General features: G+C 51.6%; 1 protein-coding gene across 6 annotated transcripts in view; it reads right to left on the bottom strand.

Annotated features, from left to right (window-relative positions):
* Positions 1–1,919: 1,919 nt before the first annotated feature.
* Positions 1,920–14,737, bottom strand: part of SLC8A2 (solute carrier family 8 member A2) — a 29,634-nt gene continuing 16,816 nt past the window's right edge. The window contains exons 5-10 of one of the 6 annotated variants that reach the window (XM_019625225.1): positions 11,498–11,601; positions 11,338–11,355; positions 9,898–10,022; positions 9,481–9,580; positions 5,665–5,943; positions 1,920–4,149 (exon numbers count right to left, since the gene is read on the bottom strand). In XM_019625225.1, the coding sequence (XP_019480770.1) occupies positions 3,773–4,149; positions 5,665–5,943; positions 9,481–9,580; positions 9,898–10,022; positions 11,338–11,355; positions 11,498–11,601 (1,003 nt within the window). In that variant the 3' untranslated portion in view covers positions 1,920–3,772. Of the gene's footprint in view, positions 4,150–5,664; positions 5,944–9,480; positions 9,581–9,897; positions 10,023–11,337; positions 11,413–11,497; positions 11,602–14,737 lie in introns of those variants that run through there. The other 5 variants (XM_019625222.1, XM_019625224.1, XM_019625223.1 and 2 more) reach the window with 5 other exon arrangements.

The following is a 14,737-nucleotide window of genomic DNA, read 5'->3' as shown; positions in this document are numbered from 1 at the left end:
CAGGTGAGAATCGGGATGTTCGGGGTGGGAAGAGGGACATCTGTTATGTTCTTCATTTTGCCCACGTCCCAAGCTCTGGGTATGCCTGTCTTTGAAGCTGAGACCTTATCCATCTCCCTGGCGCCAGGCTGACACATTTCCCGCCTCTCCTTGTTCGAGGCTGGTAAGATAGAGGCGCATCCTTGTCCCAGTCTGCACCCTGGATCTCCTTGTCCTGCCCTTCCTAGCTGTGGGACTTTGGGCAAGTTGCTTCACCTCTCTGAGCCTCAGTTTCCTCACCTGTGGAATGGGAGTGATTCCTAGGACTGGTGGTAGATTGAGCGAGGCTGTGCCTAGGAAAGCCCAGCACAGTGCCTTGGTATCGTGGGCTCTCCGTAACTGCCAGCTTCTCTTGGCAGTTCTCACGCACGAACTTCGGTCCCCCAAATGCTCTCTTATGCCCGAGTTCAATGCCTTCCTGCCCCTCACCTCTCCTCACCTTGGTGGAAAAGCCTGCTCATGTCCCATATCTTCCTCCAGCAACTCCCTTCTCTCCTTCCAGGTTCTCCAAAGTGTGGTCTACATGCTCTGACTCAGTTTCCTCACTTGCCACTCCCTCCTCACTCTAGATCAGCCTGACTTCTGTCACCACACCCTCCACCCAACTGCTCTAAATCCCGGGGTCACTTCCTAGTCCTCATCCCCCTCCACCTCTCTTTTGGCCCTGTTTGCCACGCCCTCATTCTGGAACTTTCTTCTCCTGGCTTCAGGTGCCCCAGTCTCCGGGTTTCCCACCTACCTGTCTGGAGTGTCCTCCTTCGCCAGGTCTCCCATCTTCCACGTGACCTACATGTTGGGCCCCTCAAGGCACTGCCCATGCCCCTTTCTCACACTACACACTCCCTGGGCAGCCCCACCCCCTCTCAAGGTTGGAGACACCCCATGGCCAACAAATCCCAAATCTCTCTCAAGTGCAGCCCCTTCTCAGGAGCTCCAGGTATCCCGGATGTCTTCCCTCTCTGAGGTCTCTGGATGCCTCATAGACACTTTGTGCTCAGCCTGTACTCACCTGAACCCAGCATATGCTTTAAGCAGCCAATTCTTCCTACTTACCCCACCTTCGTTCCCCAAGCCCAGAGACCTCGTTCTCTGGAAACTCTATCCATTGCTCCCCCTCCCAGATCGACTCTCCACCTTTCTCCCTCCTGCTCTGTGGCCCAAGAAACTGACCTGTATGTGCACCACATCTATTACCTCTCTTGACCTCTAGCTTCTGGTTAAGTTCAGCCAATGGGAGGCACCAGCAGGAAAGTAAGGTTGGGGTGTTCACTCTCTTGCCCCTTTCTCTCTTGGTGTGGATTGGGGGTGCCTGTACTCCTCTCTCACACTACTGCGGCAGCCTCAACAGTTCAGAAACTCGGCTCACATCTTCAAGCCCAGGGCATAACTGCTCCCTCTACTGTTGGCCTCAGGTACTGCACTTTTCCTCTTTTGTTTTCCTTAACCCTACCCACCCCTTAATATGCCTTTCATTAAACTCTCCCTGGCTACGCTGAGGGCACCATCTCTTTCTTGCCAGGGCCAGATCCATTCTCTCTCTAAACCACCCCCTTCTGACCATCCTCCTTCCCACCACCCGACTCCAGGACACCCTCCTCTGCTGCCCCACCCAGCCTCCTCCCTGATCTCCCAACCTCCCGTCTCACAAGTAGCCAAAGGAACGTTTGAAAATGTAAATCAGATGACATCAACTGCCTGCCCTGCCCACTACCCTCCCATTGAAATCTCTTCCAAAGCTCCTCTTTGCCCTTAGGATAAATTCCAAGCTCCATTGCACGGCTGATAAGGTCTCTTATAATTGGTCCTCTTGAGCTCTTTTCACTCCCCAGCCCCCCACACTCCATTCATGCTAGCCACTTGATGAAAAAGCCAGTCACTCACAAGTCTGCACATCTTTATGTAGGCTGTGTCTTTTAGCTGGAGAACCACATGCGCACACGCACGCGCGCGCGCACATACCCCTCTCCTTCTATTTCAGCATTATTGAAAAAGTTACTTGCTTTATTCAGGAAACCCCCATCAACCCCAGCTCTCCTGCTCAGGCAAATTAGTCCTAGTCTTTTGAGTTCCCAGGATGCTCTGCGAAGAGGCATAGTTTGTTGCGGATGGAATAGGGGCGTGGCTAGTGAAGGTCCCAGGTGATGAGTGGGGGCGTGGTAGGGAAAGCTGTGTGGACTTAATGGGGCTGGCGCGTGTGGGTGTGTCCTTGCAGAGGGCTGGGGACCTGGAAAACCCCAGATCACCTGGTCTATTTCACAACTGCTGAAATCTTGAAGACCTCACTAGCTTCCTCCTCTTGAATCCCAATTTCCCACAGGAAGGCTGTTTTCCAGGCAGAATTTCAAAGTTTTATGGCAACTTTTACAGAAATCACAGAGAAAAGAGACAGCGACTGGTGCTGATGAGCTGAAAGTAGAGAAGGGGAGTGGGTAACAGGTCTGGGATGCTGGGCAGATGCACAAGGATGACAGAATGCTAAAAACCTGTGGGTTATGGGGGTTGCAGGGTCATCCTTAGGGTCCCAAGAAGTGGGCAGCACTCCCCACACCCCAAGTGTGTCCTTTGGGCAGGAAACATCAACAGTAAGAAAACGCAGATGGCCTACCAACAGATGGGTGGCCTCCAAAGTTAAAAATGCCCACCCAGATCCCCTGGTCCCCTACCCACCCTCCCACCCACCCCTGCTCCCCATCAGGCAGAGATGTGGCAGCATTTGCTGGCTTGTAGCATTGGTCCTCTGGGACCCTCGGTCTCCTCTTCGAGGGTCCTGCCCGGATTTGCTGGCACTGAGGGCAAAATGAGCCTTCTAGATTGTCAGGGGAGACCGGCTGGACTCCCTTTGATTCTGGCCTCCTCCCCAAAGCAGATTCTCATGACTGGGGGAGTCTGCTGCCCTCTCAAAAGTAAAGTCTGTCACCCCCTTTCCCCAAAACATGCACCCTCCCGTGACCCCCCTCTCCCAAACACACTATATACACACACATGTCCCCCCTCCAAGGAATGCCTGGGCTCTCAGAGGTAGTGGAGGAGAGTGGGGGCACTGAAATGTGAGAAGTTGCAGGTCCAAAATGTGCCCCCTCCAGCTGTGAAACCCCAAACTTCTCCCCTCCCTTCTCCAAGCCTGGAGAATCAGCGTCCTCCCAAGGGCCTGAGTGGAGAAATCAGGGGAGGCGTGCCCCGCTTTGCGCACTCATCCACCCGTCCCTTCCCCCTCCCCTGGGGGCTAAACTGAGCTCCCTAAAGGCTGAGAGAAGGGCTGCGATGCTCAAGATCCTGGGATGGATCAGACCCCTTCAAGGGTCCCTCAGGGAGGGCTAACTTCTGAGGCCCTGGGGACAGGTCCATGGTGGTGGTAGTGGGGTTCCCTAGAGGAAGGGGTCTTACAGGGTGGGTCAAGCCTGGGAGAAAGATGGGAGATTCTCTAGCGGGTCAGTGAGGAGAGGTTGGTTCTCTGGGGAGGGGCCTCCAGGTGGAAACTTCCCCTGGGGTGTAGACAGAAACTAACAGGGATGGGCTGGAATTGTGGGTAACTCACAGGAGGACCTGGGGGAGGCTCCTGAGGGGAAGGGAGGAGGCTGCTGGTGGGGACAGAGGACAGGGGGTGATCAGTTCCCAGGAGGCAGGGAGGACGCGTCTCAGGCAAGGAGGCCGAATCTCTGGAGGACGAAGGAGCCGCGGGGGTCCGGAGTAGTGCAGCTGTCTCCAGGGGGTGGCCGAGTCTCTGCGGAATGCGCTAGAAGCCTCGGATGTGGCAGTAAGCCTCGAGGCTGGCGAAGAGGATGTAGAGGAACCAGAGGCCCAGGAAGAGCGCGGTGGTGGCGAGCTTGGGGCCACGCGGGCCGCCCAGCTCGCCGCCGATGTGCGGCCGGCGCCGGTACAGCAGCACGGCGATGCCCACGAAGGCGAAGACGGTGAAGAGCGTGACGGAGAAGGCCAGCGTTCCGGTGCGCACCTCGAAAGGGCGGCCCTGCACCGCCCAGTACACGGCAGCCACCGACCAGGCCACGCCCAGGCCCAGGAACACGTTCACCGCGTTGGAGCCCGTCACGTTGCCGATGGACGCGTCCGCGCACTGGTCCTGCAGCGCTGCCACCTTGCTGGCGAACGTGTCTGCGGGGGAAGAGACACAAGAGGCTCAGGGGGGTTCCGTGGGCCACTCCCAGGTCCTGGCACCCGTCCTCTCCTCCACCTGCTTTCCATAAGACGCTTCCCATAAGATCTAACACCAGACCTGGTGTGGTGCAGACCCCGTCTCCCACTCTGTAGCTCTGGGCAGACAGGAAGGGTTTGAGGCCTTGACCACCCCCACCACCACCAGAGGCAAAGTCGGGTAGCATCCCTATGCCTGCTCTCTACAGGACCAGCTGCCTGCTTTCTATGGAACTCTGCTGCCTTATTTCCATGGGACTCACTTCCTGCTTTCTATGGGACCAGCTCCCTGCTTTCATTGGGACCCAATCAATGCCTGCTTTCTATGGAACTCACTGCCTGCTTTCTATAGGACTTCTCTGCATTCCATGGGATCCACTACCTACTTTCTGGGGACTCATTGCCTCTTTCTATGGGATTCAGTCTGCTTTCTATGGAATCCATTGTCTGTATTCTATGGGATCCACTGCTTGATTTCTGTGGGGCCCATTGCCTGTTTCTATGGGACCTACTGCCTGCTTTCGATGGGAATCACTCTCTACTTCCCATGAACACACTGTCTGTTTTCCAGTGGGCTCAATCATCCAAAGGCCACCAGGCTGGACAAAATAAGTGTTAGGCTCCACCTACATGCAACTGTTTCCTGTCAGTTCCCCACTTGGTTTCTGTCAAGCAAACAGCTGGTTTCTATGGCCTCCACCCATTCCTGAACATCTTGCTAATAGCTCAAGTCTCTGGTACAGAAGGCAAGCATCAGAAAACCATTCTCTGAAGGCTGCTTTCCACAAGACCCACCACCTGCTTTCTAGGCTGACGGCGCCACCACCTGACTGGTGAATACACTGATGTGGAAAACAAAAGTGTCAGGTTCCCCACACCCCTGGCCTTCTTACTCCTGTAGGAATCTCAGTCTTGGCCACCTGGTTTCTAAGGGACCTTCCCGCAGGTTTACGTGGGAAGAGGAGCTCATGGCCATTGTGTTTTGATGAGACATACACTATAGTCTCTGAAGACCCACTATCTTATTTCTATGGCAGCCCCTCCGCCAACCGCTGATTTCCACTCCGCCCTCTCATCTTCATTAAAGTTTTGAGATTCATTGACCTGGTTCCTATCATGCCCATCAACATAGTTTTATGGAACCTTCCACCTGGTTTCTTAGTGGGGTCAGGGGAGAGGAGGGGAAAATTAACATCTTGGTTCTACCGAATCCTTCATCTGGCTTCTACCATATTTTACTGCCCTGGTTCTATTGGACATTTCACCCGGTTGCTTTTGGGTAGGATTCAATTTACATACTGAATCTATCGGACCCCCGCCTAGACTCTATTACTCCCCACCACCATATTTCTCTGGGACCCACCACACAGGTTCTGCGTGACTCCACTACCTTGTTTCTGCCGGACCTTTCTCTTAGTCGCCACTGCCTGGCTTCTCTGAGACCCTACCCCAACAGGTGGTCTCCCAGGGGGTTACCGGGGATGGAGGTGCCCAGCGCCACGAAGACTACGGCGTTGACAGAGTCCTTGAGGCCAACGGTGCAGCCAAAGTGGGAGGCGAGGTCCCCAATGAGAGCGGTGAGCAGGCCGATGACCAGGATGCAGACGCCGAAGCAGGCCCAGCCGTGGCAATACTCGGTGGGGGGCACGCAGGCGAACAGCACCTTCCAGAACACCGTCAGGAAGTGCATGACGTAGTCAAAGCACGAAGGCAGCCGCTCCTCCCGGGACCCGTCCTCCTCCTCCTCCTCGTCCCCTGTGGGCACACGACCCAGCTGGGGCACACACCCATGCCTTCTTCCTCGCCTACAGAACCCGTTTTGTTTAACTCCCAGGCACCGAGTCTCATAAAACGAATTGCTTTCCCAGAATCCCTTGAAGCTAGGTGTGGCCATGTCAGCATCTAACAGTTACTTTCCCAGAATCCCTTGCAGCTAGGAGATTGTATAGGCCCAGGTAAAAATATTTACTTTCTTAGAGAATCCCTTAAAGCTAAAGGAGGCCATGTACCAGCTAAAAATATCCAGCTTCCCAGGATCCCTTGCTGCTAGGGGTGGCCATATCCCTAGCTAAAAATATCCCTGTTCCTAGAAGCCTTTACAGCTACTGACAGCCATGTCTGCAGGCAGAATATTCACTTCCTCTGATTCACTGCAGCTAACAACAGCCAGATGCTCAGCTAAAGGTACTCACTTTCCCAGGATCCCTTCCTTGCAGCTGGAGAGAGCCATACTGGTATACACAGCTAACATTAGTCACTTTCCTAGAATCCCTTAAGGCTAGCAACAGCCATGCCCTCAGATAAAAATATTCACTTTCCCAAAATTCCTTGCAGCTAGTAGTACTGATCTAAATACTTGCTTCCCCAGAATCCCTCGCAGCAGTGGCCATGTGACCTAGTTTGGCAGTGAGACATAAACAGACCTTTTCTGGAAAGCTCTAGCTTTCCTGGTAGGGGCACTGTGTTATGTTCTGAGCTTCGTAAAGGATGCCTCCTCCTTAGAGTTGTTTGTATCACTTATTGGACCAAATTTGACCTGTTTTTGGCCTGCAGTGACTTGTCACAAATGACATGTTTTGTCTACCTTGCCCTAAATTGACAAGCATAAAGCAATGAGTGAGAAGCAATGAACACACTTGAGTGTGTTAAGCATTACATCTGGAAGAACACTGGTAAGAGACATCGTAAACCCCTGACTAGTCCATCAGAGCAAGTCAGGGAATAAAAGCCAGGTCAGCCACCAAATCAGGAAGCCACTTCCCATGGTCAAACCCAAGGATTCCTTGCAACGTCAACGATAGAGGACACTTGGTGGTGGGGGAGGCCGACAGACTGACGGATTTGGAGAATCAGGTCATATATCCCTTTCCAACTTTTCTAGCTTACTTAGCCACTTGGCTTGTTAAAGAAATAAACGCTTAAATTTGTGCATGCTTAGCTAAGTAAGTGGTTTGTGTGGTTTCTTGGTTCTGCCTGTTACATCACAATGAGGTTTTTGCTGCAACACCAAATAAAACGGAATTGGAAACTAAAACTGGAAACTCAAACGTGATAGGCATGCTGACCCTTCCTGTTTCCCTGCTTCCTCTTTCTTCCTGCTTGGACTACGGACTTGACACCTGGAGGTGCAGCAGACATTTTGCAACCTTGAGGGCAAAAGCTGAGAACGGGAAAGAGAAATAAAGAAGAAGCCTGGGCATTTAATGACATCACTAAGCTGTTGCTAACGCTATCGCCTCCTGAAGATATTTTTGGTCTGTGAGAAACACAAACTCTAGTCTGCTTAAGCCACTTGTGGTTGAGTTTTCTGTTGTTTGCCACTGAAATGCACCCCTAACTGACCACAGTGAGACATGGCTGAGGTCTGAGCAGGAAGGACACACAGTCCCATTTGAAGACTCAGTTCAGAAGCCTCTTACTCCAGGAAGCCCTCCCTGACCTTCAAGCTGGATCAGACACCCCACTTGGGCTTCCACAGCTCCCCGGGGTCCCTTGCCCCAGCCCTGCCCACTCTGTATTGTCACTCTCTTGTGACAGGTCTGTCTCCCTCACTGGACTGTGAGCTCCATAAGGACAAAGTCCAAGCTGTCACGGTCATCTCTTTGTCCCCAGCAATGTCCTGCATAGGGCCGGGTCCAGAGGATCCTTCAGAAATAAATGTTGAAAGAATGTGTCTCATATGTTCATTGCAGCATTATTCACAATAGCCAAGATATAGAAGCAACCCAAGTGTCCATCAGTAGATGATTTGATAAAGAAGATGTGGTACATATATATACAATGGAATATTACTCAGCCATAAAAAGAATGAAATATTACCATTTGTGACAACATGGAAGGACCTAGAGGATATTATGCTAAGTGAAATAAATCAGACAGAGAAAGACAAATACCATATGATCTCACTTATATGTGGAATCTAAAGAACAAAATAAATGAACAAACAAAACAAACAGACTCATAGATACAGGGAACAAACTGATGGTTGCCAGAGGGGAGGGGGACTGGACAGCTAGGTGAAAAAGGTGAGGGAATTAAAAAATACAAATTAGTAGATACAAAATAGTCATGAGGATGTAAAGTACTGCATAGAGAATATAGTCAATAATGTTGCCACAACTATGTATAGTGCCAGGTGGGTACTAGGCTAATCGGGGGGAATCACTTTGTAAATTATATAAATGTCTAACCACTATGTTGCACACCTGAAACTAATATAATATTGAATGTCAACTGTAACTGGAAAAAAAAAAACCCAACAACTTTAGTTTCCCTCTAAAAAGAAAAAGAATATGGCTCAGAGGGAAACGCCACTTCGTTTCTGCTAGGCCTACAATCTGGTGTCCCTAGGCCTGCTACCTGGTATTTTCCCATCCCCTGAAGCCTGGTTTCTTTGGCTGTCACTGCCGACCAGTTTCTTTCCAACCACAATTCCTTGTGTGCTTTCAGCTCCCAGCAGCTAGGCCTCCCTGAAGGAAACCTGACGTTGTGTAAGGGACACGAGCCCGGAGTGCCACCTTGGCCCTTTCTGGATTCCCGGTGGAAATTCAGGCCAGTTCCTCCTCTGTCTCTGGGCCTCACGAGTTTCCCCAATCTGTATCACAAAGTGTCAGCCAGTGTTGGTCTCCCAGATCCCCTGTGAATCCAGGTGCCATAGTGTCTCTGGCCACAGGGGGGCAGTATGGACCCATCTGAGGCTTAAGGCGGGTGGGAGCCTCAAGGGGTGGGAGAGCTGAGTGCCGTGGTGGCTGTCTCCATGGCAACAGAGGAGCCCAGGCTCTGTCTGGGGAGGCCATGCCATTTAACCTGTTCCCACTTGCCAACCTCTGGAAACCAAGAGAAAGTCTGGGCAGGGATCCCTCCTCCTTGTAACCCTCTACCTTTGCCCCTCTGTCTGCCTTTCTGTGTATCCGTGTCTACCTGCCGTTCTCTCTCTCTCTGGCCCCATGCAGTTTTACTGACTTCATTCTCCATCTCTCCTGGTTTCTCTGAATCTCTTGTCTTTCTTGGCGAATCTCTGTGCACCTCTCTCTGTGTGCCTGTCTCTGCTGTTTGTGTCAGTTCCCTATCTTTTCCTTTGTCTTTTTGTGTCACTGTTTCTGTCTTTCTCTTTTGTGTCTGTCTCTCTGGTTGCCTTTCCTGTTCTTTCTCTTCTCTATCTCTCTGTCCTTGTTCTCCTTGTCCCTCTTTCCCTCTCTCTGTCTTTCCATTCATTTCTCTTTGTGTGTCTCTCTCCGTCTCCCCATCCCTCTCTTCTCTTTCTCTCTTCCTGTCTCCTCCCTCCCCACTTACCTGCGCTCACCGTAATTGCCTCTAAAAACTGCTCCCTCCACGAATGGGTTCCAATCACCAAAGCCAAGTTCGTTTTCTTGATGAGTTTATCCACTGTGTTCTGGGGAATAAGGGTGGGGAAGACATCACTGCCCACGATCACCTCAGGGCACCCCTGAGGCCCCATGAGGGGAACTGGGGTTGGAGACCCGCACCCTATGCTCAAGGGTCTCCAACCTTCCATATCCCAGTGGTGCTACTAGCAAAAGGGAACAGGGAGTTGTGTGCTGTCCATGGTGCTAGTGGAGGGACCCAGAGGACGGCCTTGGACCCTTGGTTGCCCCTCCCTTGTGACTCTCATAGTGGATTCCCTCCTGGACTCTTCCACAGGAAACAGCCCAGGCAAGACTCCAGGAAGCTGAGGACCCAGAAAATCACCTTAAAATCATATGACTCCTCGATGATGACCTCCAGCCGGCAGTTTTCCCCAAGAACCGGCTTGCCCATCTCTGCTATTCTCCGAGCCTCCTCCTCTTCAGCCGTCAGTTTCCTGTCCCCATCCCCTGCAGCATGAGGGATGGGAATTAGGCTCCAAGGAGGTCTTCTTAATTGGGCCTGAGATGCCTTCACTACCTGTCTGTTGTCTTCTCGGAAGCCTCCTTGGTGATACCCCTGCAGCCTGTCCCAGCCTTCTAACTGACCATCATCTTCTCCAGCCTGAGCCCCAGTTCCCGCAGGCTGGCCCATGAAGTTCAGCTGGTGGGCTCTGGGGTTCATATGGTGGAAGCTGTGTGACCTTGGGCAAGGCCTTAGCCTTTCTGTGCCTCAGTGTTCACATCTATAAAATGGGCACAATAACAATACCTACCTCATAGGATGGTTGTGAGAATTAAAGGCATTAATTCATGTGACGTGCTTAGGACAGTGCCTGGCACATGATAAACAGTCAGAAATGTTATTTTCTTTATTATTATCCCCAACATCATCATCATCACCACCCTTGAGGGAAGAGGCCTGGTCTTTACATCCAAGCTCTGAAAACATCCTAGAGTATGTTTGAGGTGGTGAGGAAAGAGGGGGAGACCCAATCGCATACAAATCTTGGACCCAGACACCCTATACCTGGCCTTAAACTCAGTTGTCCCCCTAAAGTTTGTTGATCCTTTGCTCCAAGCCCAGCATCAACTCAACCCTAACTCTTGGAAGAAAGCCACCCACCAGCCAGGAACACTCTCAGAAAACTGCCCAAGGAAGAAATTACTTTTATTTTGTTAAGCTACTGGGATTTGGGACTTATGTGTTACAGCAACTTGTATTGCTGACCCTATTACAATCTTTAGTTCAGCCCTAATCCTAATCCCAAACCCCAATTCTGATTTCGACTCCAAACTACTCTCTCACTATCTCCAAGCCACTGACTCTAGCCCCAACCCTCATCCCAATCTCTGACCCTGGCCCCAATTCTAGTCACAAACCCAGAAACCAACCTCTATCTTAATTCTAACCTTGACCCAGTTCTAATCCTGATCTCGAATCCTAACCCCATCCCAGTCCTAATAAACCTCAAACTTCACTCCTCCTGAGCCCACCGCCAAGACAGGTTGGATTTTATGATTTACTTTTCATCCCCTAACCCCGATCTGAACTGTAAAAACATGATCTTGGCCTCCGAACCCCTACCTATAATCCCAAACTCAACTGGCCCTACCAACGCTAAAGCCACCTCCAACCCTCACCCAGCCCTGAATCTACCTTCATCTCACTTCCAAACTGCCTCCAACCTGGCCCAGAATGGTAGCTTCAGTCCATGACCATCCTCTGACACCTCCCCTCTAGTGTCCCTCTCTCTAGTCAAAGCCGGACAGAAACTCCACTCACCTTGATTGAGCAGCAGAGCTGGGGAGAGACAGACAGAAAGTGAGATTGCTTCTCTGTGAAGTTCGGGTCCATGATCTTGAAAGAGTGTCCACAACTGAGCCCCCCAAATCCCCTGCCCTGGACCCCTTACCTCTCCCACAGCCTACCCATCACCCCTCACCTGAAATCCCTCGCTTAAGCCACTGCGGCTGGCCCAGCTCGATGAAGAAATTATCTTTTTTTTCATATTCCTCGTCATCAACTATCTTCACCTGCAGAGTTTTCCTGAGTGGGAGGAGGCAGGACACCCAGCATGAGGCCCCTCCCCTAAATCACCAGACCACTCGCCCCTTAGCCACCCACTTTCTTGAGCACCCACTCCATCCTAGGCTCTGTAATCTCATTTAATCCTCACAATCACCATCAGAAAAAGGTTCTTTCTCTTATGATCCCCCATTGACACAAACAAGCCCAGAAACAGCTGAGGAAGCTTAGGTTTATTAAATAGCAACCTGAAGGATTCTGATAAAATGAAGTTAGGTTGGGTCCTTCCTCTGCTCAAAACATTCACCAGGATAAAAGCCAAAGTCCTTTTTTTTTTTTAAGCTGGGCCATCCTGCCGCCTGTTGGCAGCTCAGCGGCTGTCAGCTTGGGCCAGGAATTGAACCGCTGTTGCTCCAAGCTCAAACCTTGAGTGAGCTCTTAACCAACTGAGCCACTCGGCCGGCCCAAAGCCAAAGTCCTTTGATCTGGCCCTTATTTTCTTTCTGGCCTCTCACCCCTCTCTGCCTTGCTCACTCACTCCAGCTACACTGGTCTCCGCACTGTTCCTTGAACGTACCAGGCCTGCTCGTGCCTCAAGGCCTTTGCATAGGCTGTTCCTTCCACCTTGAACACTCTTTCTCCAGGCTCACTCCCTTATGTCCTCTAGTTCTCAGTTCAAACTTTACCTTCTATTTCAATGAAACCTAGTCCCACCACCTTCTTTAAAATTGAAATCCATGCCTGACTCCACCCCAGCCCACCTGGCTCCTTTCCATGCTTATGTCTTCTTCATTCTAGCACACAATCTAATGTGTTTACTTATTTTCTTTATTCTTTGCCACTTGCCTTCTTGCATTAAACTGTAAGTTCCACCAGGACAGTGATCTTTGTTCATTTATGTTCTCTGCTGTATCCCCAAAGCCTAGGACAGTGCCTGGCACACAGTGCCCCCTCCATAAACATTTGTTAACTCGAATCCTTCAGCCCAAGAGACTATCAGCTTCCAGCCCTCTGTCTGGCCACATTTGGAGAGTTAACCGAGTGCTAATTGATTTTCTCAACATCCTGGTGCTATGGTAACGGGGGGCGGGGGGAGTAGGAACAACCAGTTATCCCTTCCCTTCAGGCACACAACCCACTCCCCTCAATCATAAAGACCCACAACCCCAGAAAGCCCACAGCTCTGTCACTAGCAGCTTTTTCAGCTGCAGGACCCACAAGGCCCAGCCCCAGAACCCAGAAACACAAACACCCAGCCCACACAGTCATCCAGCAGAGGAAGCACAGCCAATCACACCGCCCACATCCGCACACCATCGCACCCCTCAGCCATTCCCTATGCAGTGGCAAAACCGCATGGGCCAGATGCCCGTTAGCACAACGCCCCCACCAGAACCTCAGCAACATGGCCAACCTGCAGACCTCCGAGGTGGTGCCATGCAGATTCTCCTTCTGTATAACTTGCTCTTTATGCCTCTTGGTGTCTGTTTATTCCTCTCTCTCTCTGCATCTTGGCCTCTCTTTCAATCTTCCTCTGTCTCTCTACCCATCTCTCAGCCTTTCTGTGTCTATGTCTCCATCTCTGACCCTCTCTGTCTCAGTCTCTCCCCAGCTCTCTGCTTTTCTTTATCTGTTCTCTTCCTGTCTCGGTGTCCATAGAATGGAATAGCAAAGTCAACACAATTCAGGTGCCAATCACAGTCACTCCACAGATCCACCTCAACACACAAGTGCACACAGGACACAGTGACACCCAGGCAAAGACACATGCACATAAAACAGTCACGTGGGGACATATACCCAGCTCCACTCTCACCCCCTCCCCACTGTCAGGATATTTTAAATTTTCTGTGGGTGGGAAGGAATGGCCGCCCCCCACCTCAGGAGTGGGCTGGGAGCTGTCCGAGGTGCTGAAATACCGCAGAGAGAAGCGGGGTCTCCTGACACATGCGGGCAGCTGCTGACATGGTGACATGCTGACAGGGTGATACACACACCTCCGACGCTCACCCTCTCGCAGACACACTGTGATCCACTGACATGAAATGACTGACACACAGTGACACGCCCGCCAACTGGCACCCTGACAGGCATGCCCTCAGGAGACCCAGAAGGAGGAGAAACCCAACTGGCAGAGGACAGCAAGAGGGACTCGAGCTAGACAAGGGCAGGACTTCCTGAGATCAAAGGAAGCAGCCGTCTTCCCCAGCCTGACATTCTGTAACCTCCATGCCTGTCCTTCCTGTTTCCTGGAAACTCCACTCTCTGGCTCCTGCAGGTCTCTGATTTCGGACCCGGTCTCTTTATCATTCTGTCTCCCTTTGCCTCTCACTGACCCAAACTCTCTTTTCTCTCTGCAGCATCACGAGGCCCTCTTCTTCCCTGTAGCATCATAAGGACCTCTCAGTGAAAAGACTGTCTCTCTTTCTCTCCCCTGCATCTGTTTCCCTTTCAGTCTTTCTCCATTTCAGTCTCTCAATCTCTCTCCCTCTCTCGATGTAGCTCTGTCTCTGTTTCCTTCTCTCTTTCTCTCTAAGTTTCTATCTTTCTGTGTTTCTGTCTCTCATGCTCTCTGCTTCTCTTTTCAGTTTCTGTTTCTCTTTCTGACTCTGTTACTCTGGCTTTGTGTCTCCCTATGTCTAGCTCGTTCCGCAGGTCTCCTCTGTTTCTGGGTGCCTGTCTCTCTCTTCTTGCATTCTCTCCCCACCACCCCATCTCTGGGCATCTCTCCATCTCTGTGTTGATCCTGCCTGGGGCTGCCCCTCCAGCCCGCTGCTTCCAAGCACCTCTAATTAGCGCTTGCCCGTCAAAGAAAGGATGTGTTTCCCTAAACGCTAATTAGCCTCCTGTTCTCTGTCTCCTCAAAGCCACAGCTGGAAGCTTGGGCGGGGGCGGGGGACAGAGGGTGTCCCAGCTAGGGGAAGCCGTCTGGGGGAGGAGAGGGCCTGTGGGGTCGCAGCAGCAGAAAGGAAACGGGTTAGACTACAGGATGAACCAAACAAGCAAGAAGACAGCTCTCCCCATTCTCCCTGCCTTTTAGGTATGAGAAATGGGGCCTGGGATAGCGCCCTCAGCCCCCAACCTAAGTTCTCAATCCAAACCAGGCAGAGAGAGAGAGAGAGAGAGAGAGAGAGAGAGAGAGAGAGAGAGAGAGAGA

This window comes from Hipposideros armiger, unplaced genomic scaffold (assembly GCF_001890085.2).
Source record: "Hipposideros armiger isolate ML-2016 unplaced genomic scaffold, ASM189008v1 scaffold_619, whole genome shotgun sequence".
Lineage (NCBI taxonomy): Eukaryota > Metazoa > Chordata > Mammalia > Chiroptera > Hipposideridae > Hipposideros > Hipposideros armiger.
Note: the sequence above shows the minus strand (reverse complement) of the source record. Positions and strands in the feature narration are given on the sequence as shown.